We start from the raw sequence: 24,875 nt of genomic DNA on the forward strand, positions 1-24,875 counted from the left end.
GAATCAGACTATGGTTCACTCGACAAGCCTCCATTCAGATGAAGCTCTGGCAAGGTGACTAAGAATTCAGACTGCAACTTGGCTAGCAGACAATGTGTTTAAGCCTGTTCAGGGTGGCTTACTGCACTCTTTTAAAATACGTTTATTCAACAGAATAAGACTTTTTTATTCAGAGTATGAATGTGTCAGATAATTTATACAGCTATTGGGGGGGGATTATCAATACTGATTTATTACTACTTTGAAAAATCTACACTGTTCAATAAAATCTCAGAATTTTAGAGGATACATTGTTTGAAAATATAACAGAGGTTCCACTCTACTCCAGAGTCTGTAAACTAGAGAGGATTAATTCACTAGACTAGACCAAGCCAGTCATGATGATTAAACGATTGCATCCAATGATTTTAAAAATGACCCATGCTGTATAAAGTGTTATTATTTTTGCACACTGAACTAATTACATTGTACATGAGCAGGAGCTACTGCACATCTGGATAACATTTAGCCTGAAGCAGGCGTGATGGTTGCCAGAATCCAGTATTTGTTCATATATTGTAAGTATTCTATGCCTGGATTCATACAACACTTAGCTACAAGTAACCAACCATAGCCTAGCCTATCAAATTGAACATTTATTTTTATATTTATTTATTGTCTTTACTGTTTTGACACACAACTCAAGGCTGCTAATGCTCCTTTTTCCTCCTATTTTCCCCACAACAATTATCCCTGTGTGGTAGGCTGGGTTGAGAGAGTGACTGGGCCAAAGTAACCCAGTTGGCTTTCATGCTGAGGCCTAGAACTCACTCTCTCCTGGCTAGGCCAGCACCTTAACCATTGCACCAAATTGGCTCTCCATGTGTGGATGAATGCCACCCATGTGGTTAGTATGGTACAACGTATCGTGAAAATCCAGACAATTTGGCTAATTGAGTAAAGCAGAATTCAGTTAATCATGGGTAAATGTATGACACAAATATAGTTCATATGCGCTGCCATGTGTGGTGGAGAGTTGGCATAACAGCTGTTATAGCTTGGGTGTATATACCACTGGCATGCTAAGCAGCCTATATGTGGGCTTTGGCTGCAAAAAGTGTGTTTTGCAAGGAGCAGGGAATCTAAGAATGAACAGCTGATTAGACTCATAGCTAACCAGAAGAAAATATTGATGTCTTCTTTCTCCTTCTAGACCTCACTGCTTTCCTTTCTGTCTGACTTTGCCTGATACAACCAAAAGGAAAGACAATTATTTGAGTTTCCTTTCTCTCTCAGGAAATCCTGATCACAATCAGTTGGTTTTTCTTCAGTGGGAAATTAGAAATTTGTAAGCTGGGGGGAAAAGAGCTGGGAGGGAAAGCCTTTTGCTTTTGATTTCCTCATACTGTTCAAGACTATAAGATTATAAAGGAGGAATGAAAGAGGAATGCCACTGGTATTGCAGGAATGAACACTGCATGGTTTCCATTTTAGTAATGGATGGGGAACCATAACTGTGGTTTCCATTTCAGTAATGGATGGGGTTCTTCAGGCTGAAATAGTTATGCAGTGAATTGGCTAGCTCCCATTCGTATTATAATAAATTAGATTCTGAAGTGAGTATTCCCATTCTTTCTGGCTTTTTAATTGCACTGTATATTGCTTTGTATCAGGAGTGGGTTCTACTTACCTTTACTACCAGTTCGCAATGGGACCGAAACTTCCTGATTACGTCCGGGTCAGTGGGTGGAGCCTCCCGCCGGTTTTATTACCGGTTCGCAAGAACTGGTCCGAACTGGGGGTAACCCACCACTGCTTTGTATGTCTATTTATGTATATGAAATGTCAGTATGTTTATTTCCAGATAAGGCAACATTGTGTGATTTAGCCTCTAGGGAGTGAGAAATGGCTCTTTTGCCATTTTTCATTGGCAAACTACCTTCTACTATGCAAACAGTCCTTCCCACTCTAGCCCAGGTAGTATCTTGTTTTACACAGGAAAGGTTCATGGTAAGCAAGGACTGGTGAGAATTCACTGACTTTTCCTTCATTCTAAAACATAGCAAGTAACTCCCAATTACTGTATTTATCAACATCTGAAGAAATCAAAAGACATGCAGAGGAGCAATTATGACTAAGTTGATGTCATTAACATTAAAAGTTCAAAATATTTAATACATTTTCAAGGTTCCTCATATGAAAGAGAAATCTGACTCCCTTAAAAATATGTATATATATACGAAAGGATTGATTATGCTATCATTTCCAGACAAGCAAAACCTTGCCATCTGCAGCAGTTTGGGTTAAAAGGTCTCTGGAGGACGCCAAGTTAAAGAAGAGAAGGGAGGTTTCTCTTAAGGCAAATAATCCAGCCACGCAGGTGCTCCGACTGGCTTTTTGGAGGCTTTGCGGACTGCAGACAGGTGAGAGATTCCCGCTTTTCTCCCGCTTTTTGATAGGCTTACAGGAAAGGAGGGCGAAGTCGCGGGGCCTGTGTTCATGTTGGAAAAATCCCAATTCTCTTAAATCAAAGCCAGGCTTCCCTGTTCCCGCAAGATTGGCAAGGCCTGCAAAACGCCGGTTAAATTGCCCCCCAATTGCCTACCTTGGGGTGGCATCCGGAGCGCCGAGGACAGAGGATGCTCCGGCCCCTCCGCCTTTTCGCGGGAAGGTAGCGGCCGTCCCTGTCCCCGAACCGCTCCTCCTTTCTCCGCCGAGGTGGTTCGGAAAGGCGAAGGACCTCTCCTCCCTTCGCATCTGTAGCCGACCGGAGGGGAGAGGTGTCTTGTCTGATGGACCCTTTTCAAGGAGGACCGGGGGCTCCCCGCTTCGAGCGGCTCGGGTGCCCTGTAAGGAGCGGGGTTTGCATCGGGAGACAATGCCGGGGGCGAAATCAAAAAGCAGGGGGCGAAACCGAAGGATCTCTTCCGCTTCTTTTGGTATTATTGGGGTGGGTGGGGGTGGGGGGAATCTGGTCCACGGATCGCGAATTGCATAGAATAGAATGGGCGGAGTGGGATCTAACCCCTCCACCCACCCCCGCCTGCCTTCTCCTCCCGTGTCTCTCGTAGGGAGAGGAGGAACCCGGCGGAGACGGACCTTTTGTGCCTGCGAGGGAAAAAGGGGAGGAGGGTAAAGAATGAGGATTGTGTTCTGGCGTAACCCCCCCCCTTTTTTTTTTTTTTCTCCCCTCCCTCCCTCTCATGCAAGGAAAGGCACAATCCCGTTCGCGTGCCATTAGCTCGCATTGAGCAATTGGCGGCCAGCCTCCCTCCCCACCTCCCTCGCAAGCGGGTGGGCGTGGCGGGGAGAAGGCTGCCACTGTACTGTATACGGCGCTATTCCAGAGGCAGCGTTCCGATTTCGGGAGGGGAGGGGAGGGGAGGGGAGGGGGCGTAGCGGCTCAAGTCACGTGACCCGGAGCGCTCCCGGCGATATGAATGGCTTTAGGGTTCAGAGTCCGACTGAGAGCTGTCAAGATGGCGTCCTCGTCGTCGTTTAGTAACGGCGGTGGCCGGGGGATTCTGGCGGCTGGACTCTTTCGCAACCACGTGGCCATCGTGACGGGCGGAGGCACGGGCATCGGCAAGGCTATCGCTGCTGAGCTGCTGCATCTCGGTGGGCAACGGAGGAGAGAGCCTAGCCTCTCTGGGAGCGGGCTGATTTCTCCTCCCCTGGGGGAAATGGGAGAGGTGGAAGGGTGGAAGCTCCCTATGCCTGCGAGTCCTTCCTCCGTCTTATTGATTGTAGCTTTAGGACTTGGACAAGAGTGACAGGATGTCTATGGAGATTCTCACTCATCCAGGGGTCACGGTTGTCCCAAAGGTGCTTTCTTTCAACAGGCAACTGGACTTTCTTGATTTATTTATTTTTTTGGAAGACGTTTCACTTCTCCTGCAAGAAGCTTCTTCAGCTCTGGATGGTGGGGAATTCCATGAGAAGCGAAATGTCTTCAAAGAAAAACCAAAAAGTCCACTTGCCTCTTGAAAAACCACCTTTGTGACAACAAGAGTGACGGGAGAGGGTGCAGGTTCTCTCTCTTTAGAAGTTTGGTGTCTGGGACTGCTTTTCATAATAAGTTGTTAACCTGCTATGAAGTTACTAGAACAGGGATTTTCTTGGAAGGAAGGAAACGGGCTAGGAGGAAGAAAAAGTTGGATTTTCTTCAGATTGATTGGGTGTCGGCTCCCAATAGCCCAACTATTGTCGTCACTGAGATTATGGGACATGATCATATATGAATGGTGTATAACTGAAGGAAATACTGTAGGCGATAAAGAAAATTCAAGAAAACAGATTGTGTAATGCCTTAGGATTCTGCTTCTCTTTTTCCCTCTTCACTTGCTCAGTCTATAAAACATTAAACAAGTTTAGATTTCCAGCTGTGTTAGCTTATGTTGTAACAGGACATATTGATTATGTGACAGTTTTATCAAAAGCTGGCATTCTGCTCTATTTCTGTAAAATAAATGTAATTTTTATTTGGAAATTGTATGTGGACTCTTCTCAAATATACTCTTTTGCTATGTGCGAACTGGATCGGTGATTTAGTTGGAGTTTGGCTTTATGATGAGCATTACTTTCACAATATTCAAACTACTGACAGATGGATTAAGATAAAGCTCATGCGTGCCCATCCTTCTGCTTAGTGGTTATTGACAGGTTTTTCCTGCATATCTAGCTCAACCTGGGGAGGGCATGCTTTTCTGGAAGCTGTGACTGACTTTTAGTCAAGCATCTATAAGACTATGGGAACTAAGCAATGCAATTTGTCAGATTCCTGGAGCAGATTTGTAACTGTTAATGTTTTTCAGGAAAACAATAAAGTAAAAAATTAACGCATAGGTGCTTATATTCCTCTTCCTCTTTTCTTTAAGAAGAAAAATATAGTAGACTATTCACTGCAGTGTCCTGCTATAATTATGTAAAAACATTTTTTTAATTAAACTCTTCTTTTACTAAATCAAAAACTAGTCCCCACCTCTGTAGTGCTTTCATTGCTTTGCTTCTGCTGTTTCATATCTTCTATGATTACAGGTAGTCCTCAACTTATAACAGTTCATTTAGTGACCGTTAAAAGTTACAACAGCACTGAATAAAGTGGCTTATGACCATTTTTCACAGTTAAAATCTTTGCAGCATTCCCATGGTCACATGATCAAAATTCAGATGTTTGGCAACTGGCTTATATTTATGACTGTTACTGTGTCCCAAGGTCAGATGATCCCCTTTTGCGACCTGCCTAGCAAAGTCAATGGGAAAGCCAGACTCACTTAACAACCAGGTTACTAACTTAATAAGTTCAGTGATTCCCTTAACCACTGTGGCAAGAAAGTCATAAAATGGGGCAAAACTAACTTAACAAATGTCTCATTTAACAACAGAAATGTTGGGCTCAATTGGTTGTAAGTCGAGGACTATCTGTACTTAGTTCTTGAAGCTGAATTGTGGTTCAAATTAATGTAATTAATGGATTTTTTTCTTTCCGCTAGAATTAGTATAAGATCTTCTCACTCTTTACTGAAGTGCTGATATAAACATCTTTGAACATGTTCACCTCTAAAATATACACTTGGTCCTCTTTTTTTTTTTTTTTAATTGATTTATATGCCGCCCTTCTCTGGAGACTCAGGGCGGCTTACAATGCATTAAGCAATAGCCTTCATCCTTTTATATATTTATACAAAGTCAGCTTATTGCCCCCACAATCTGGGTCCTCATTTTACCTACCTTAGAAAGGATGGAAGGCTGAGTCAACCTTGAGCCTGGTGAGATTTGAACTTACAGTAATTGCAGACAGCTTGATGTTAATAACAGTGGTTTAGTCTGCTGCGCCACCAGGCTCCTTCTTATTTATGGATACTTTTTCTGAGGCTGTATTCATGTGAAACAGTGAGCTATAAACTAGCTATTGATAATCGGCTCCATTAGTATACCAGATAATGAAATTAACTCCCAAGGAAGGTTTAAACTACTTCTATTGAGATTGGTTATATTATAAAATCTGGCAAATCTGACTGTGCTGTAACTCTTCCCCCTTGTCATCCTCCAGTTGACTAGGGAGGTATCTATCTGAACTACTCCAAATATTGTCTGGATGTTCTGGATTTAAAAAAAACAATCAGTTCCTTTTACATAGGAATATCTGGTCAAGATCAGATATTTTGAACACTGACATTTTGTCTTGTATGTAAAGCCAGAAAATTCCACAGTCACCTTTGGGAATATGGGTTTGTGTGTGTGTGTGTTTATTTGAACAAAATAAATTTACTGAAAAAGCAGATTGTGATCTCTAAAGTCTGGTTGGCATGACATATTAAGCTACAATATGTGATTAATGGGAATGCATACGTGACATCTCTCCCTTGATGTGCATGGTCCTTTAACCATGCTTGATATCTTGTCATCTGATTTAGGAATAGCTGTGATTTTAATTAGTATTAACTATTTTTTTAAATAAACAATAATAGTGTCAAATTCCAGCTAGTGCTAACTGAGTATAATGATTTGAATGTTATAACCATAGCAAAACATTGACAAAGAACTGGATACTGGATAAAAGTGGGATAATGATAGGTGTTCTGTTAATTCTGTTGTGCAAAAAACTTCTGAAAATTAAACTATTGGATAATTGGCATTGAGTTGCAATGCATGTGATTTCCAGCTTGAAAATCACTGGGTTATACTTAATATCATATGAACACCGTTTAAACTCCAATGCTGATATTATTTGAGAAATATCCATGGGTTATACTAGGAAGTTGCAATTTGTGTTGCTTGGATTTCAATTCAAGGACATGATAAAACTACAAAGTCATTTTTATTGAAGAGTATATGTGTTTTAGTGGAATGAAATGTGTGGAAATATATTAAAGAGTATCAAAGAAGCTGAGTTCACACACTGCAATTAACTCATCATTCAAATTAGTTGGTTTTGGCTTAACCTATTACTTAAAGTAGGCATTATGGACCAGTTCAACAATGGATTTCAATAATCAATCCATTGAAGTTGTGCGTTTCCCATCTCTAGAAGTTTTTAAGAAGAATCTGGACAGCTAGTTTTGAGGATGGTTTAATTAGTTTTCCAGCACATTGCAGAAAAAAGATCTAGATGATTTTTATAGATCCCTCCAATTCCTCAGTTCTGTGATTTCTGTGATTCTGTAACTATAAAATGTAGTTAAGAAGAGTCAACTACTGTATGCAGTTTTTACTATATAACTTAGGATTCCCAGCATGCTTTTGAAATGATTAGTATTAATTTATTAATAGAACATTAAAACTGATGGGGATTTGCTCTCCTTTCTCAAGAAACTTACTTATTTATCAAATTTGTATAGCTGCCCATTTCACAAAAGGCAATTCTGAGCACCATATAACATTGAAATAAAACAACAGATATAAAAACAACAGGTATTAAAATATACAAATCCACATTAAAAATGAAGACAAAGAGAATATTAAAAATGCGAACCTCAGAAAAGGAGCGATTTAAGCATGTCTTTGGTTCTTGGGAGGCCTGATAAGATAAGCAGGTCTTGACGAACTTCTGCAATATTAAAAAGGGATTGAGCTAATTTAATATTGGGGAGGAGGGGGAGAATGCTTCATAAAAGTGGATGCCACAACTAAGAAGACACATCTAGGAGTCACCAAATGTAGGTCTGGAGCTGATGGTGTCCTTTATCACATGTCTCCTCTGCCAGATCTAATGGATGAGTTGATGTAACCAAGGAGAGACAGTTCCACAGATAGCCTTGTCCCACAGCAAAAAAAGAAAAAGAAAAGAAAAGAAAAAAGAAAAAAAGACTTTAAACCTAAAACCAGCACATTCCGATCTTAAACACAAAATACTTTTAGATGACTCCTCTTTTATTTAAATTTCAGGGCATTCTGATAGCTTTTATCTGCACTATCTGTTAAATAATCAAGATAAATGTATTTCTCCAAAAGTAATACAATTTTGCTACAATATGTGTAAGCTTCTTCCACAAATAATTGGTAATAGTTCTTGTTTCTAGGGGATAGTTTTCTGTTATTTTATTATTTTGTTTTTATTAGTCAATGACTGAACTAAAGTCTCCCTCTCCCTCTCCCTCCTCCCCCCTCTCTCCCCCCCTCCCCCCTTCGCCTTTAAGACAATATGTGGTTCTTTGGGTCAACAGGTTTTGCTGTTAACTTATTTGAAGTAATATATTAGTCAAATTCCACTATTGAGCTAGGACATTATTGAAAAGTCTTTGTTCAATCTATAAATGAAAATGCTATTTTATGACTGGAGACAAGAATAAAATTCCCTTATTCCATTCATAGGCCCTCAAAATACAGTATATTCTGGGGAAGTGAAGACTCTCTGAAGAAGATTTAGAGGGGAGCAAGTTCAGTCATGGGACAGAACCTTGGTTTATGGCAGGTTTAATTTCACTTGCATCAACAGACTTTGAAGGACAGACTAATGTAGTTTATTGTGGGAAAGCTAAAAATGGAAGGATTTAGCAAATGCAAGCCCTGTTTATAAAGAAATCAAGGTTCCATTTCTCGTCCCATTTTCTCCAAACAGTATGTGTAAAGGACTTGAAGCTACTCATTTGGGTGGGGGTGAGGTTGGACTGCTTGCTTTGATAAGCCTAGTTTGACTTGCCTAGTTTCCAACTGATTGTTTGTGATGCTCTAAGAACTAGCCCTGATACTAGGAAGAGAAGGTGCTGTTCATAAACTAAATATCAGATTAGAATAAGCACAATTTTCATGTTTTCTTTCTTTGTAGGTTTATAAGAAGCAGTAATCTCTTGATAGGCCTGAAAGTGATACTGAAGGGATGATTAGCCCAGATTTAATATTTCAGCAAGAGATCTGGTTTAATCTTTTTACAACTTGTACTGATGTTGAAATGCTTCTCATTTTGTTTTGCAGGTAGTAATGTAGTGATTGCCTCTCGTAAATTTGACAGATTAAAAGCTGCAGCGACAGAGTTAGCTGCTGAAATTCCCTCCACCAGTTCTGTCCAGGTGACTCCCATACAATGCAACATTCGCAAAGAAGAAGAGGTAAAAACGCAATAGTCTTCCATATTTGACTAGTGTATGGTTCATTGGGTTATTCTTTTTATTATTACAATGGAAAAAATGATATTTTCATCTCAATATTGGAAGATTAAACCACAAAAAAGTGATATAAATATGAGTTCCTTTGCTGGAAATGGCAAATGTTGCTGTTTCCAGTTGTTTTTACATCAGTTAGGAGTCAGTCAGCTATATTATAGAATTTTAAATAATTGTAATTTTAAATGTAGGAATAGGAGTAGGCGTTCAGTGCTTTGTAAACTCTTAAGATAGTTTACATTTATTAATATTTTTTTAATTCTATGTGCTTTGTTGGTAACATCCATCTTTAACAATTTGGAAAATATCAAAAGACATCATGTTGAGGATCCCTGCTTTAGGTGAAGTTCCATTTACTGAGATGGAAATGGAATTATAATTTGGCAATTGCTTTGATTTTAGAAAAGGAAAAAACATTCTGGTTCAATGCTATAGTATTTTGTAGCATTTGTATTGCCGGTACAGGTAGTCCTTGACTTATAACGATTCATTTAGTGACCATTCGAAGTTACAGGAACATTGAAAAAAGTGACATGATTATTTTTAACACTTATGACCATTGCAGCATCCCCGTGATCAAAATTTAGACCCTTGGCAACTGACTCATATTTATGATGGCTGCGGTATCCCAGGGTCATGTGATCACTTTTCCAACTTTCTGACAAGCAAAGTCATTTGGGAAGCCAGATTCATTTAAGAACCATGTTAAGAATTTAACAATTGGAATAATTCACTTTACAACTGTGGCAAGAATGGTCGTAAAATGGGGTAAAACTCAATTAACAACTGTCTCATTTAGCAATAGAAATTTTCGGCTCAATTTTGGTTGTAAGTCAAGGACTACCTGTATATGCAAGCAATATTGAATTATATGAGTAAGTAATCTGCCTCAATATAAGGCTTTTGTCTAGGCTTCATCTCCAACCATATGCTATTTTCAGCTATAGTACACAATTTTAAATATATGTTGTGATCTCTAGCCTGAACTTCCTGTCTAGTGCATGACAGAGCTGTTAAATAAACCAATTGGCTGGAAACGACAAAAAGGTAATTGATCCTAATTTAGGCCAAAGTGTATCCTAAAGAGTGAAACAGAAAGTGAGCTATCAAATGTACAAAACCCCAAACCAGAATCTATTGAGTCAAGAATCAATTCCAGCAAAGGATACATTAAAAATAGATTTTTAAAATGATAGTTTAACTAGATTCATATACCGTATTATAACATTTTGTTTTGTGTGGTTTTAACATCTTGTGGCGTTATTGGCAAATAATAGTTAAACAAATTATGGCTTAGCACAATATCAGAATTCACTTTTATATAGGAATACGTTAATACTTAGTTTAACTATGATTTTCTAAATTAGTGCTATCTGCTAGGTTGTATGCTATGATATATCGATCACAGATCTTTACATAGGATGCTACCAGTAACTCAAATCACTGTTTCCAAGGGGCACAAAACCTGAGAAAGCAGTACGTTACAAGTTGAATGGACTTTAATCAGAAAAATTTGGCCTGTTTCCCTTCGGTGACAGAATCAGAAAAGGGGGCCTCTTCTTCTTGAAGATGTGGCTACAAAGATGTCTCCCTCAAGAAACTAAGATAACATTATCACTCTGAAAGGGATCAATGCCCTTTTTTTAAAATTCTTTTTTATACAGCTTAAAATACCTTATTTTTCATATGTCTACATCTGTCAGCAGCTTTGTTTCTTTGAGTTACAGCAGATTCAAATAAACCACCTAGGGGAAAACTTGTTGAATACTGAGTTTTAATCTCTATCCATTAGGGCAGTGATGGCTAACCTTTTTGCCATCGCGTGCTAGAAGTGGGGGGAACGTGGGAGGTGGCAGGTGCATGTGCCCACATCCATAATTCAATGTGCCCCGCCCTCCCGCGCATACGCATGTGATTCCCCCCACACCTCCCCCTGCTTTTGGCATGCGATGGCATGGTGGGCCCCGTAAGCCCATTTTCCCCCCCTCCCCAGGTTCCAGAGGCTTTCTAGGAGCCTGGGGAGGGCAAAAACAGCATTTCCCATCCCCCCGGAGGCCTTCTGGAGGCCGGAAACAGCCAGTTTCCCAACTTCTGGTGGGACCGGAAGGCCTGAAAATCAGTTGGCTGGTGCGTGCATGCGCGCTGGAGCTGAGCTAGGGCAACACTTGCATGCCTACCAATATGGCTCCGTGTGCCACCTGTGGCACCCGTGCCATAGGTTCGCCATCATGGCACTAGGGCATCCTTGCTTTCTAATAAAGCTTTCCCATCATTGTGCTATAAATAATTCTGCTTGTTTGGCACACAGCTTCCAAGTACAGCACTGCCTGCCAGCTTTCTTTTGTTAAGAGCTGTGACTTTTAGTGCAATAGTTCTATATCAAGTACATTGCTACATATATAAATTGTTGTATTTTAACTGTGACTGGGCTTGATCATCTTTCCCAGGAAAGGAAACATCATGTTACCAGATGTTATGTGAAAACATAATTTGCTTTGTAGAGGCTTGTTCTGAAATACGCCTCTGAAATGACAGGAACGATGGTTATTAAATCACTGCCATTGGATCCCTTTCAAATAGCGGCTAAAGTCATAGATCTCTTGATCAACTTTCTGTCATTGGTAGCCAGGCAGATACAGTGAAAACACATTTTGCAGGATTATGATATATGATAAGAACCTTTTGACTACAATTTTTATTGCTTGCTTGCTTGTTTGTTTGTTTGTTTGTTTGTATTCTGCCTTTTTTCTTTTTTACAAATAACTCAGGGCGGCGAGCATATCCAACACATCTTCCTCCTATTGTACCCACAATAACAGTCATGTGAGGTGTGTTGGGCTGAGAAAGAGTGACTGACCCAAAGTCACCCAGCTGGCTTTCATGGCTAAGATGGGACTATAAAATTATATAATAACTATATAACATAATAACTACAGTATATGAGTTTTCTAAGTAATAATACTCTTGTTTTTCTTCTTTATAAATTATGTTTAAGAGTAAACTCTCAATAAACTTCTGCAGGCATACTGTAGCCAAATCACAACAGAAATTTTGTCATTGTGATGAAATCTTCAGTTGTTGTGGAATTCCCTTGTTATAGAATATTCTAGGTGATATTTTTAACTGCCATATCGTGATTTCTAACAGAACTCAAAACTATTTTGGGAAAGAATTTTCTATTAAAGAAATACCACACTTGTTTAAGTTTATAGACAAATACTCTATTTGACCTTAAACAAAAGGCCAAGCACTGATTTTAATTCTGTACAGAAATCTGCAAATGGAACATCAATCTTACCACTCTGCTTTATTTTTCCTTGTAGGTAGAGGCACTGGTGAAAGCAACTTTAGATCTTCACGGTAGGATAGATTTTTTGGTCAACAATGGAGGAGGGCAGTTTCCTAGCCCATCTGAACTAATAAGCGCAAAAGGCTGGCATGCTGTTATTGAAACCAACTTGACTGGAACTTTCTATTGCTGTAAAGCAGGTGATTGCTTACTATAACTTGAAGTTTTGTTCATACAGCCATTTGAAGCACGATTACTTTGCATTTCACATTTTCATGCCTTGACATTTTTTATATTTAGCCTTAAATATTTGCAATTACGGTTTATTGTGACATATGAATCAGTGGTGAAATTCAGCCAGTTCTATCTGGCTTGGGAGAACCGGTAGCGCCGGCGGTGGGAGGCTCCACCCACTCGCCCAGATGTCATCACGTCCTGTTTCTGAGCCTCTACACATGCACAGAAGGCTCTGCGCATGCGTGGAGGAGGCGCGCGCGCTCACATTTACAAACCAGTAGCGAAGGTAAATGAATTTCACCCCTGATATGAATTCAGCAAGCACACTCCTGCAAATGAATAAGAGATTTATCCATAGGTCTGCCAGGAAACAAATCTTTGCTGGTCACATTCTTGTTAGCTGGTATATATTTGGCTGTTGCAACGTAATTATGGTTGAGAGAATGGTTGAAAGTGAGGTATAATGATAAACCTAACTATGTAGTGGTTAGCATGTTTTGCCAATTATGTTAGGTTAAATTATAACACAACAGTTATTCAGACTGCATCTCTGACAGAGAATAGTTGGTTTTAATTATAAGTCAAAGAAGACATTTAATAAGAATTTTGGGCTCCCTGACTGGGAATTATATCAAAAGGCGGCAAAATTGATCTGGATCAAGGAGTGGATCAAACTACAAGATAGGAGAACCCTGATCTTGGAAGGACATGACCTTCTAGAAGGATGGCACTCCTACCTTTGGGATATAAAAAACAAGAAAAAATCCTATTTCCACAAACACAAAATTAGGGAGACCCTTATTCGCACGTGGGCCGAAATTAGGCAGAGGATCTATACCAAGGTACCCAACTGGCTTTCCATTATGGAAGCGTTGATGGCACCAAACAGGAGAGATGAGTATAAATGGAGCACATACAAGGACATCCTCGATGAAGAAGGAAAACTTAAATCGCTGGACCTATTGAGGGACCAGGGCCTAAACTTGGATTGGTGGAACTATTTTCAGATTAACTCAAGATTCCAAAAAGATAGAGATAAATTTGGTATAGCAGCAAAATTCGGATACTTCGACAAAATTATTTGGGGAACAGATAAGAAAATGTTATCAAAAATCTACAACTTTTTATTAGATGAAGATAAGGCAGAGTCCATAGCAAAAAACCAACTGAACATCTGGGAAAAAAATCTAGGACATAGACTAAATTTTAATGATTGGGAGATAGCTTCGAACAGAAATTACAAAATAACCAAATCGACAACGTTTAGGGAAAACCATTACAAATTGTTACACAGGTGGCATCTAGCCCCTGCGAGGCTAGCCAAGATGTTTCCAAATTTCTCTCCCACATGTTGGAAATGTGGAAAAATGGTCGGCACCTTTTATCATCTATGGTGGACTTGCCCCGAGACTAAAAAGTACTGGTCCAAAATCAGACATTGGCTCTGTGAAATAACGGGGCAAGAGGTAGTCCTAGCCCCAGAGCTTTTTCTCCTAGGCATAACTGAAGAAGGCTTTAATAACAACAAAACCCAACTGATAATCCTGATTATAACTGCGGCTAGATTAGCCTTCGCAAAATGCTGGAAAAACAAACTTATCCCCTCAGAAGAAACTCTAATAAATAAGATCCTAGAGTGTGCAGAAATGGCGAAACTGACAAGTGAGTTAAAAAATGAGGACGATTCAAAATATTATGATGTATGGGGTATTTGGTACCACTGGCTGAACAATAAGATGAAAACATGATCCTAGAATCTTGACCTGGCACATGAACCTTAGGTATATTGTATAAAATAATGTATTGTTAAGGATGAAGGTTTTTTTTTTTTTTGTTTCACTATATTGTATAAACACTGCACCTCCGAAAGGAGAGATAGATTATATATTTTCTTTTTTTGTTTTGGAAAACTCAATAAAGTATTTATAATAATAAAAAAAAAAATTTGAACTGCTTTGATGATTAGATCAGAAATACTAAAATCTATTCCTTACAGTTTGTTTGTTTGTTTAGAATATTGGTGTTTTGTTATCTGCATTTAGATTTTATAAATGTGTAAATTTGAATAACTCACCAAAATACTTATTGGTATTAATAATACTGGAATATAATTGTTTCACTTTATTTGGAGTGACTCAATGCTAGAGTGCCTGCTATGGATAGTGGTGATTGCCTAGGCAGTGACTGACATTTCCAGGTAAAACTGGAAATCATCAAGTGACGCTGCCAACTGGGATAGTAGTCTAATAGTAAATATAAAGCAGCTTCTTGTGTAAGGTTCAGAATTGTTGTTCTATAAAAGAAAGAGTTGTCAGCCATTCAGTCATGTCCAACCCTTGGCCACTCTATGAATCAGCACTCTCGTGTTGCCTCTTTCAGATCCACCATGATCATCCTGGTCTCATCCTTTATAGTGTCCACCCAACGGGTACTAGGGTGGCCCCTTCTCCTTTTTTCCACTGATCACTCCCTGCATGATTGACTTTTTGAGTGAGTCAGCTTGCATGACATGACCAAAGTATGTGAAGATCTTGGTTTCAATTGATATTTTTGGTGAGGTTTGTTCTAGGACTTCTTTGTTTGGTCTTTTTGCAATCTGTCAGAATGCGTAATAGTTGCCTCTAGCACCACAGTTCAAAGATGTCCACTCTTCTCCTATCTGCCTTTTTCAGAGGCCAGGTTTTGCAGCCATAAGTAGCAACTGGAAAAATTATTGTGTTAACTCATCTGCATTTGGTTGTGAGGCTGATGTCTTTACTCTTCCAGATGTTATTCATGCCAGACATTGCAGAACTTCCAAGTGCTATATGCCTTCTGATCTCAGGACTGCAGTCACCACTTTGGTGAATTTTAGAGCTGAGGAAAATGAATTTCTTTACTGTTTCGAAAATCTCAATATTGATTAGCACTCTGACCTGCATGTTCTCTGCAGTTGTCATTATCTTTGTTTTCTTGATGTTAAGGTGCAGTCCAAATTTTCACTTTCACCTTTGACTGTCAGGATTAGCCTCTCTAGATCCTACTTGTTTTCCATGAGCAATGTTATATTGTCTGTGTATTGGAGGTTGTTGATATTCCTACCATCAATTTTAACGCCAGTGATAGATTCCTCCAAATGTGCATTTGTCATAACTATTTCTGTGTACATGTTGAATAGTATAGGTGACAGGTGACAACCTTGCCAATTGCCTTTTCCGATTCTGAACCACTTTTTAATGTCTCCACATACAGCCAATCCAATGAAGTTCATGATGCCAAGTATATCAATGTTGAGCCTATTCATTTCGTCCTTAACAATGTTTAGCTTTCCTAGGTATAAGCCATTGACATTCCATGTTCCTGATCTGAAGATCTTTGAACAGCAGAAAGATCTCTTTTCTCTAGAATCTGTGTCAGTGGTGGGGGAGGGGGCATTAGGATTTACCTCATCTATGCCATGGATGCTCCTGCTACTAGGATACTCTCTTTGCTCTTCCCCTGTAGCTTTATTGGTACCTCCCAGCCAGGGAGACTCACTGGTCAGTACCATATCTTCCGCATCTTTGCGTCAATCCATAATTTTTTTTTGGTGGGAAGAATTGGAATAGATCTTTCTCCAAGCCACAGCTGTGTTGGCTGGTATAGTAGGCTTACACTGTTCACCCTCCATCCTCCCCACCACAACCACGGTGAGGTAGGTTTGGGCTTTGGGGTGTGTGTGACAGAGTTCACACACATTCATAGTTACTTGTGCCCTCTGGCAAATATCTGGATTTAATGTCATTGCTATTTTGTATATTACACAAACCCCCATATTGATACACTTAACTATAGATGTTGTGTGTGTGGGGGGGGGGGAAGGATTAACTCAAAGAGAGATTGCATTCTGTACAGATTCTGAAAATGTAAATAAAAATGTCACAATATTAATTACTGCTCTCCCCCCCGCCCCTTGTTTCCATATAGTGTACAATGCTTGGATGCGGGATCACGGAGGTGCCATTGTCAATATTGTGGCTAATATGTGGAAAGGGATGCCTGGCTTATCGTAAGCTGTTATTAAGTCTAAGTAAATGTATTTATTTTAATTTATTTATTAAATTCATTTGCCTCCTGTATCTTGCGGTTCAGGCAATTCTGAGCAGACACTCATTTATAGACACAGAGACACTTCCCTGCTTCTTGCAATATTGTTTTGCAGCTTGAAATTAATAGGCAGGGAAGGTTGAAGCCTCTGTTCCCTAGCTGGCTCCTTTTATCAGTATTGTACTGTGTTCTCCCTATTTTTTTTTTAATGGCCTTCTTTTTGCAAAGCCCAGGTACTATATAGTTTTCCAATGCAGAAATCAGAATATCAGAAAGTTTTGAAGAAATTAACATCTGCTACATTGGTGGATTAGGAAGAACAGAAGTAGCTAAGCCAAAAATTCTGGAGGGCCATGTGCATCTTAGAGGTTGGAGATTGCCAACTCTGGACTTTACAGATCAAGTCAGGAGTTGGAAGTCTTCAGATCCTGAGCTACCAGAACTTTTGGTGTGTTCTAAGGGCATCAACATTATCTGGAACAATGGCTGGTTCTAAATTCATTGTTTCTTGGTATATTTCCACAGATATCATAGGAATCTTTGAGAATTGTGGACTTTTGCCTATCTTTATGATCCTCAAACTTGGATCCCAGAAATAGTTCACAGCAACTGCTTGCAAAAGCATGGTTTGTTAGAGAATATTCACTCATGAAGAAAAAATGTTAATTGACTTATATATTTGGCTTATGTCCACAATTGAGCCCAAAATTTCTCATGTTAAGCAAGATATAAGGATATCTGCAAGAGGACCTAAAGGCCCTAGGAATGGACATTAACAACTGGGAAACCTTAACCTCTGATCGTTCAGTTTGGAGACTAAAGACACAGCATGGCCTTCTCCAATTTGAAGAGACACTTGTTCGGCAGGCTGAGGCAAAGAGGCAGTCCCGGAACCAGCGAAATCTGGGGGCTGGGCAGGGGACAGAATGTATCTGCCCTCAGCGTGGAAGTGATTGCCACTCTCACATTGGCCTTTTTAGTCACACCAGATGCTGTTTTAGGACCTCTTTCCAGAGCATGATACCATAGTCTCTTGAGACTGAAGGATGCAATGAATGAAGCAAGATAATTGTTAAATGAGTTTTGCCTCATTTTACGACTTTTCTTGCCACAGTTGTTAGTGAATCATTTCAGTGGTTAAGTTAGTAACACAGTTAAATGAATCCGGCTTCTCCATGGACTTTGCTTGTCAGAAGATCACAAAACATGATCCCATGACCCTGGGACACTGCAAGATATGAACCGGTTGCAAGTGCCTGAATTTCGACCAAGTGACCATGGGGGTGCTGCAATGGTTGTAAATGTGAAAAACCGTCATAAGTCACTTTTTTCAGGGCCATTGTAACTTTGAATGGTCACTAAATGAATGTTTGTAAGTCAAGGACTATCTGTAATGGGGCTAAATCATGCTCACAATGAAACCACATCATGGAGTAACGTGATAATTGAACCTTCTTATCAACCAATTGATGCAATTGTCTTTGCATAGACTTGTCTGCTGGGACTGTGTTCATGGAATTCTGATTATGAAATTGCTGCAAGCTTCCTGATTGCAGAACATTAACATGCACACAGGTGCACACAGATATTTTTTGCCTGGGAAGAGTTTCATGTAATTACAAGTTGAAAGAGAGAGAACATTTTGTTGGCCTCTAACTCCGTCCTGAGAACAATCCTAGCTGTAAGAGAAAGTTATGCCTGTTACCCCCTAAAATCTCAGAATTCTTAGAGATATTTGTATTTTGAAGATCCGTAAGGGCAAACAAGCAATTTTATTATAGCCGGGGATACAGATTGGATGCTATTTGTAAAATCTGCGCTTATACACATAAATTAGACTGGAATAACTAAACGGTGGGATTTTCAACCATCCTGACTCTGGCTAGCTAAACTATGAGTGGAAATTGATCACTATTTCTGACAACTGCCCCATGGCACCAAGATTACTGGGAGGAGGAGAGCTTCTTGAACTCTAAACCCCACTTAAGATAGCAAAGTATAGTTATAGGTATTTTATAATCACAACATCTAATTTCAGACTGGTCTAACTTAACCAGTGGAAGGAAATTAAGTCTGCCTCTTCTTTTGCTTCCTTTGCAGGCACAGTGGAGCAGCAAGAGCTGCAGTTGATAACCTGACCAAAAGTTTAGCCATTGAGTGGGCATGCAATGGAGTGAGGATTAACTCAGTTGCCCCGGTAGGTTATGAAATAAGTGATTTAGACAACAGACTGGAAATAAATGCTCCAGCTGATTCTGACAATCTTATTTGCCTAATTTAATCTTGGATGGATGAAGATAGGAGCTTTTTCATAGATCAGAAGATTTTGCTCCTAATACCGTATCTATTGGAACTGCTAAGATTTTTATATCTAAATCTTTAGCTATACCAAACACTGAGAAGGGGATTAGAGGCTGTAATCTACACTCAATGGAGTTTGTTTTTTGGGGGAAGAATGACAAATGAAGGTGAATATACGTGTCCCAGGATAATGTTGTAGGATCCAATCTGGGTCGGTCACCTGGATCAGAGGTTTTGTCTTTCAAGCTTTCGGACTCGTGCTGGAGCCCATCTTCAGGATCTCGGTGACCAACCCAGATTGAGGAAGAATGTTTACAGAAGTATTTTAATATTAGCATTGGGGATGAAATTGCTCTTCAGATGTCTATACAAAACAGGTAGATATCTTTGTGTTGCTTTATAAATGTAGTATGTGTAGTCATTCCATTTGGTAATTAATTAAATGTAATGACTACACGTACTATACTACATTTAAAAAAATAGAAACCCCAAGAGTTGTAAGCTAAATGTGGGATATGTGGGAAGAAGGCAAGAGCTACCCCGTTGTTAGTAAAATTGCATAAAGTCCACAAAGTCACCAAGAACGGAGCTTGAGTCGAATAGCACTTTACTTGCAAGGATATAATTCTTCCTTTCCAATGCAGTTTGCTTATTGGTTTATAAATCCAGGTCATTTATTTTCAGTACTGATATTCAGAGTTTATAGTGAATGTCAAAAGTGATTGGAGTTTTTATTGTTGTGAAAAACAATTACAAAATCTTAATGTTGAAGCTGTCCTTTCTTTGCAGGGAATTATATTTTCAGAAACTGCTGTTGCACACTACAAAGGTGGTGAAAATTTGTTTAAAAATAATATTAAGAGGATTCCTGCAAAGAGATTAGGACTTCCTGAAGAGGTATAGTACTATGTTGATGTAATTGTTATATTTTGAACTTCTGGGTTTTCAGGTGATTTTAAAAATTGGATTTTGTTCTCTTCATGTAATACATTTTTATTGCTAATATTCAGTGCAAACTGACAGTTATTAATTTATGTTTTAGTTTATATAATATGCTTAATCTGAATTATTGACACAGTATACTAAACCAGAACTAAGCAAATTATGTGAACCTATTCAAATAGTAAATAAAATATTGATTTAATAGATTACCATTAAATACACATTTGGATATGAAGCTAACATTCCCATTCAAAATGTGACTAAGGTTCTACACCCTAAAAACATGTATGTAAAAGATAGCGAAATAGTGGTGGCAGTACTATACTTGTCCTACACGTCACAATATCCAACTTCTTATGCTCACTTCCATCTACAGTATGTGTATGAATGTTTCAGATCTGTGTCACAATTTGCCTCGTCTGCAGAGAAAGAAACCGCATTATAAGTAAAAAAAATTATAAATAAAAAAAAAAAGTGTTGCTCTATTCTCATCATTTCTTGAGCAGGTTCTCTCATTACACTAAGCTGTACTTCATCTTTGGGGTTGTGTGAGCACAGGTTATGTGGATAACTCAAGGTTTGTGCCTTATCATAATATGAAAGCTGAGTCTGTCCACCAAACTACAGAGGATATGTGAATCCAGCAACAAGAATAAGTGAAACCTGAACTGAACATCTGAAAGGCCCTGTGCTATAATGGTTAATAGTTATTTGTTTGTTTGCTTGTTTGTTTATTGACTCTTTGGTTAATATGTTTTTATTTATTGAATTTATGTGTCTCCCATCTTGTCTGGAGGCAACTAATGTAACTGAATAATTCTATTTCCCTTTTAAGGTATCAGCTTTGGTGTGTTTCTTGCTTTCACCGGCTGCCTCCTTTATAACAGGAGAAACTGTGAAGGTTGATGGTGGACAAAGCCTATACAGTTGCTACTGGGACATTCCAGGTAAAACAATGCTTTAAAAATAGTGGTAAAATAGTATCCTGACTGTTTTAGCAGACGGTGTCTGCTTTCCTTTTTTTTTCTGATGTTTTTGCCCTAACATTAAAAATGAATTTATCTTTAGGACTTCTCCATCTTAATCAAATTCCGCTTCATTTAGGAGATTAGTCCAGAAATTATCGTATTGAACTTTCCAGATTACCGTATGTGCTTTTTTCTGTTAAAACTGCTGACTCAAATGTTTTCACATTGCCTACTAAATGTTGAATTTGCCTATAAGGCTTCTATAAACTTTAAACTCTCAATTCATACAGAAAGATAAATCAACATAATCTGGATTTTCTTTGAGCAAAGTTTTTCCTGGTGCATATAACTTTTAGGTTTCTTAGAGATATTCAAGTAATCATGCTACAAGATAGAATTTAATCATATGTTTACATGAAAGAGTTGGAAGTTTAACAATCTCTATTTAAATCCAAATTTCATTCTCCATCTTTGTGATCCCTAATTTGCTCCCGTAAAGCCAAGTTATTACTTTTTAATTTATTTTCTTTTCTGGTTAAACTCTGCTAATGAAAGGAATCTAAATTTACTTAGATTGGAATTGTAAGTGCTATAGGATCACAAGAGCTGTTTCCCCTTTGTATGATTGACTTGTTAAATTCACCCATCCATCTAGCCATCCATCCATCCATCCATCCATCCATCCAATTTCTGTAGCTGTCCACCTCTGTCAAATACTCTACCTGGCCTAGATTATTGTGATGCAAGTTTGCTTCTTGAAATCTTACATTACTTTTCATTTATTTCCTAATGTTAATAATTATTTAATCTCTCACCTTTCACATCTCTGATTTAGTTCTGGGTACATCTACTTTCTACAACAATTAGTCTCAACTCCCCTGGTAATGTCATTCCACCGTTGTTGGAATTTTCTTTTGATTTTCCCTCCAAGAGAGCTTTCATGTAATTGTTTTAATTTAGGAATCAGCAATTATTTGGTTTGTGTTACAGCCACTTACGTATTTCTATTTAATTTTGGGGTGAGCGGAGGATCCATTTCCCTCATGTGAAACAAGTTAAGGATGGGTGCAAATTGTCTCCGTTAAGGCATTTTCTTAATTTTGAATACTATCATATCTGTCATGTAACACTGTATTTCAACCAGAACTTACAGCTTGGCTTCACATATTGTGTGAAGTCCTGGTTTGCTTAATTTTGGTTGGCTAAATAAACACAGTACGCTAAGCTGCCAACCTCAGTGATTGGGGTCAAACAACACTCTTTTTTAAAGCAAAAATTACTAGAATTTTGTTGTGGATTAAAATACAAATACAAACAAAAATTGAGAAAGTTTAAAAAGAAGAAAGAGAAGGTGCAAGAAAAGATAAAGAGGAAAGAAAAAAACTAGTGACTTCTCTCTACTTCCCACTTTCAGTGCAGTAGAATACAAAAAAAAACCCTCAACCTTTTGTATTACAATTCTAAATATTTCAAGCCATTTCTCTAACAACAAAATCACTCTAATAACCAAAATCTAAAATTAGATATTTTCTCAGTTTTGAGTAAAAAAAATCCAGAAGTAGTTTCCAAGTAGAAACAAAAATAGTTAATTCTTTTCTTTAATGAAAGTAATCAATTTTGCCATGTTTACCAATTCCATCACCTTCACGGTTAATTCTTCAGTTGTGGGAATTAGTGTATCTTTCCATCTTTGCGTGCTGCTGTTAACATATGTAGTAATAGCAATAGCACTTAGATTTATATACTGCTTCACAGTGTTTTACAGCCTTTTCTAAGTGGTTTACAGAGTCAGCATATTGCCCCCAACAATCTGGGTCCTCATTTTACCGCCCTCAGAAGGATGGAAGACTGAGTATAAAGTTCCAAATTTTCTGTCAATATCTTTGTCCTTCAAATCTAAGAGGAAAATTCTGGATTCATTTTTATATTTATTTTAAGAATATTCTGAATTAGGGAAATCTGATTCCAATATTTTTTGCTGTATCACCAAACCATCAGAGATGATAAAAAGTTCCCTTTACAATTACATTTCCAGCATACGTTTGAAGTTCCTTTATACATCTTTGACAATTACTCTGGGGTTAAGACTCAAACAACATTCTTAATTGAAACTTAGCAAACAGGATTTTGAATGTAGCCAAATGCCTGAACTCTTTATTCTTCATTGAGAAGAAAATGACTATTACAATATTCTGAAATATTAAATATATTCATTTTTCTGTTTTTGAGATTATATAAAAGTAACTCTAACTCATTTTGTTTTAAGTGTTTTTCTTTGGGAAAAAAATCTTTGAAATTTAAATCAATAGCATTAGTTTTGCTTTCTGAGGCAACTTTCTCTTTTCTCCTAGATCATGACAGATGGCCCCCAGCACCAGATGGACATAATGCCAAAGCACTCAGAAGCATGCTTTCAGGAAAACCTAAATCAAAACTATAATTCAAAGAAATGGGTTTTGTTCCCATTTCATTAGAAAAAAGGTATTTTTCAGTAATTAACTGTAATTCTAAAAAACTGCCTTAGAATAAAAACACCTTTTTAATTAAGTGTTAATGAACCTTTAGAACATTCACTAAACATAATTTTATGGAACCATATTATATTAAGTTACGTTATTGAACAAATTCATTGCCTGGTAAATATTATTGGGTAAACTGAAAATCTTATAACTGTTCTGTAAATTTTTGCATCATTTTAGTGTGTTGCCTCTGTGATCCATGAATATTCTCTCAAGAAAGTGAAATTGCGGTTTGTTAAAGCATGGTAAATTAAATTCCTGTTACACAAGATTGTTGAAGAAAGTGAAACATCCATTGCTCACATGTATCGTATTCAGAGCCCTATAAATTAAAATGTGAGATTTTGGCCTTATGTTTTTTCAATAGAATGACAGAATCTTGTGCAAGATCCCGTCTGATTTTGGCACTCTCACATTATGGATGTGAAGATGCTGAAATAACTACAGCTGGAATATGACAGTTTGTTTTCCTGGACACTTTAATGGCTTTGTATTAATAACTCTTGCCATAATAATGAAAGTTAGAATGGCTAACGTTTCAACATAAAGAAAGGTAGTTTATACCTATGTTTCATAGTTGCCTTTCAGCCATGAACAGGGTGAACCCTAATTGCATGCTATACTCTGTCAGACAGAGGGTGATGGGCAGTTAAGAACTTTGACTGATTGATAAATAAATAAAAATAAATAAATACTTGTATCTATGCATATATGTCCTGGACACAGTATTGGAGACTCCCATTTTTGAGTCAGATTGCTGAGCTAAAACCTTTCTGATTGCTCTGGAGAAGATATATCAAAAGATCATATAATGGCACTTTGAATTTATGGGCTTATACTTCAAAACGTATAAATATCCATATTTATTTGTGTTATTTGAGAAAATGGTGTGATGGTGTAGCTCAGTATTGGATTATTTTAGATCCACTCTCAGTGATGAAGATCATTGGAGGACACTCTTTGTAAGACACTTTTGGAGAAAAGATTGCAGAATAAGAATGGACTTGAAATTAAGAGCCATGGTGGTGCAGTGGTTAGAATGAAGTATTGCAGGCTAATTTTGCCAACTACCAGCAGTTCAATCGTGACCAACTCAAAATTAACTCAGCCTTCCATCTTTCCAAGGTTAGTAAAATGAGAACCCAGATTGTTGGAGGCAATATACTAACTCTGTAAACCATTTAGAGAGGGTTATAAAGCACTATGAAGCAGTATATAAGTCTAAATGCTATTCCCATTGCTAAAAGTAAGCATACATCATGGAAAATGTATGAATTTTTCTAATGTATACTGCCACCAATCTCATATATATGACTGAGTAGCTTACAACAATTAAACAATGAGAAACAACAACTGAACAATACAATTTAAAACAATACAAAACAATACAAAATAATATAAAAATCATTAAAAATGAATTTGTAGTCAAAGAATCACATCTACCAATCGAATTCAATAGAATCATTATGCTGAC

The 24,875-nt window shown here is 38.1% G+C and overlaps 2 protein-coding genes across 5 annotated transcripts in view; one reads left to right on the forward strand and one right to left on the reverse strand.

The window, feature by feature from the left end:
• The window catches only part of TMEM169 (transmembrane protein 169), a 50,759-nt gene that overhangs the window by 14,636 nt on the left and 11,248 nt on the right, over positions 1 to 24,875 (reverse strand). For 2 of the 4 annotated variants that reach the window (XM_087881707.1, XM_087881701.1), the window contains exon 1: positions 2,585 to 3,208. The exons of 1 other annotated variant lie outside the window; for it this stretch is intronic. The gene's annotated coding sequence lies outside the window, so the exon portion shown is untranslated. Of the gene's footprint in view, positions 1 to 2,584; positions 3,209 to 7,453; positions 7,736 to 24,875 lie in introns of those variants that run through there. One more of the 4 variants, XM_087881702.1, reaches the window with a different exon arrangement.
• Positions 3,394 to 24,101, forward strand: LOC148116555 (peroxisomal trans-2-enoyl-CoA reductase-like). Its single transcript, XM_087881700.1, has 8 exons — positions 3,394 to 3,597; positions 8,893 to 9,026; positions 12,404 to 12,569; positions 16,552 to 16,633; positions 18,772 to 18,868; positions 19,762 to 19,869; positions 20,750 to 20,861; positions 23,234 to 24,101. Exons 1-8 carry the CDS (start codon positions 3,420 to 3,422, stop codon positions 23,320 to 23,322), a joined length of 966 nt encoding a protein of 321 aa, XP_087737826.1. The 5' UTR covers positions 3,394 to 3,419; the 3' UTR covers positions 23,323 to 24,101.

The sequence above is a fragment of the Pantherophis guttatus genome, chromosome 1 (genome assembly GCF_059756535.1).
Source record: "Pantherophis guttatus breed Tessera chromosome 1, ASM5975653v1, whole genome shotgun sequence".
Lineage (NCBI taxonomy): Eukaryota > Metazoa > Chordata > Lepidosauria > Squamata > Colubridae > Pantherophis > Pantherophis guttatus.

What these genes read in the sequence shown, in the direction of transcription:
- LOC148116555 (XM_087881700.1), top strand. Translation starts at nt 3,420, where the DNA reads ATGGCTTTAGGGTTCAGAGTCCGACTGAGAGCTGTCAAGATGGCGTCC. An exon ending in ACATTCGCAAAGAAGAAGAG is followed by an intron (nt 9,027 to 12,403) that starts GTAAAAACGCAA and finishes TTTTCCTTGTAG; the next exon opens with GTAGAGGCACTGGTGAAAGC. An exon ending in GGATTAACTCAGTTGCCCCG is followed by an intron (nt 18,869 to 19,761) that starts GTAGGTTATGAA and finishes CTTTCTTTGCAG; the next exon opens with GGAATTATATTTTCAGAAAC.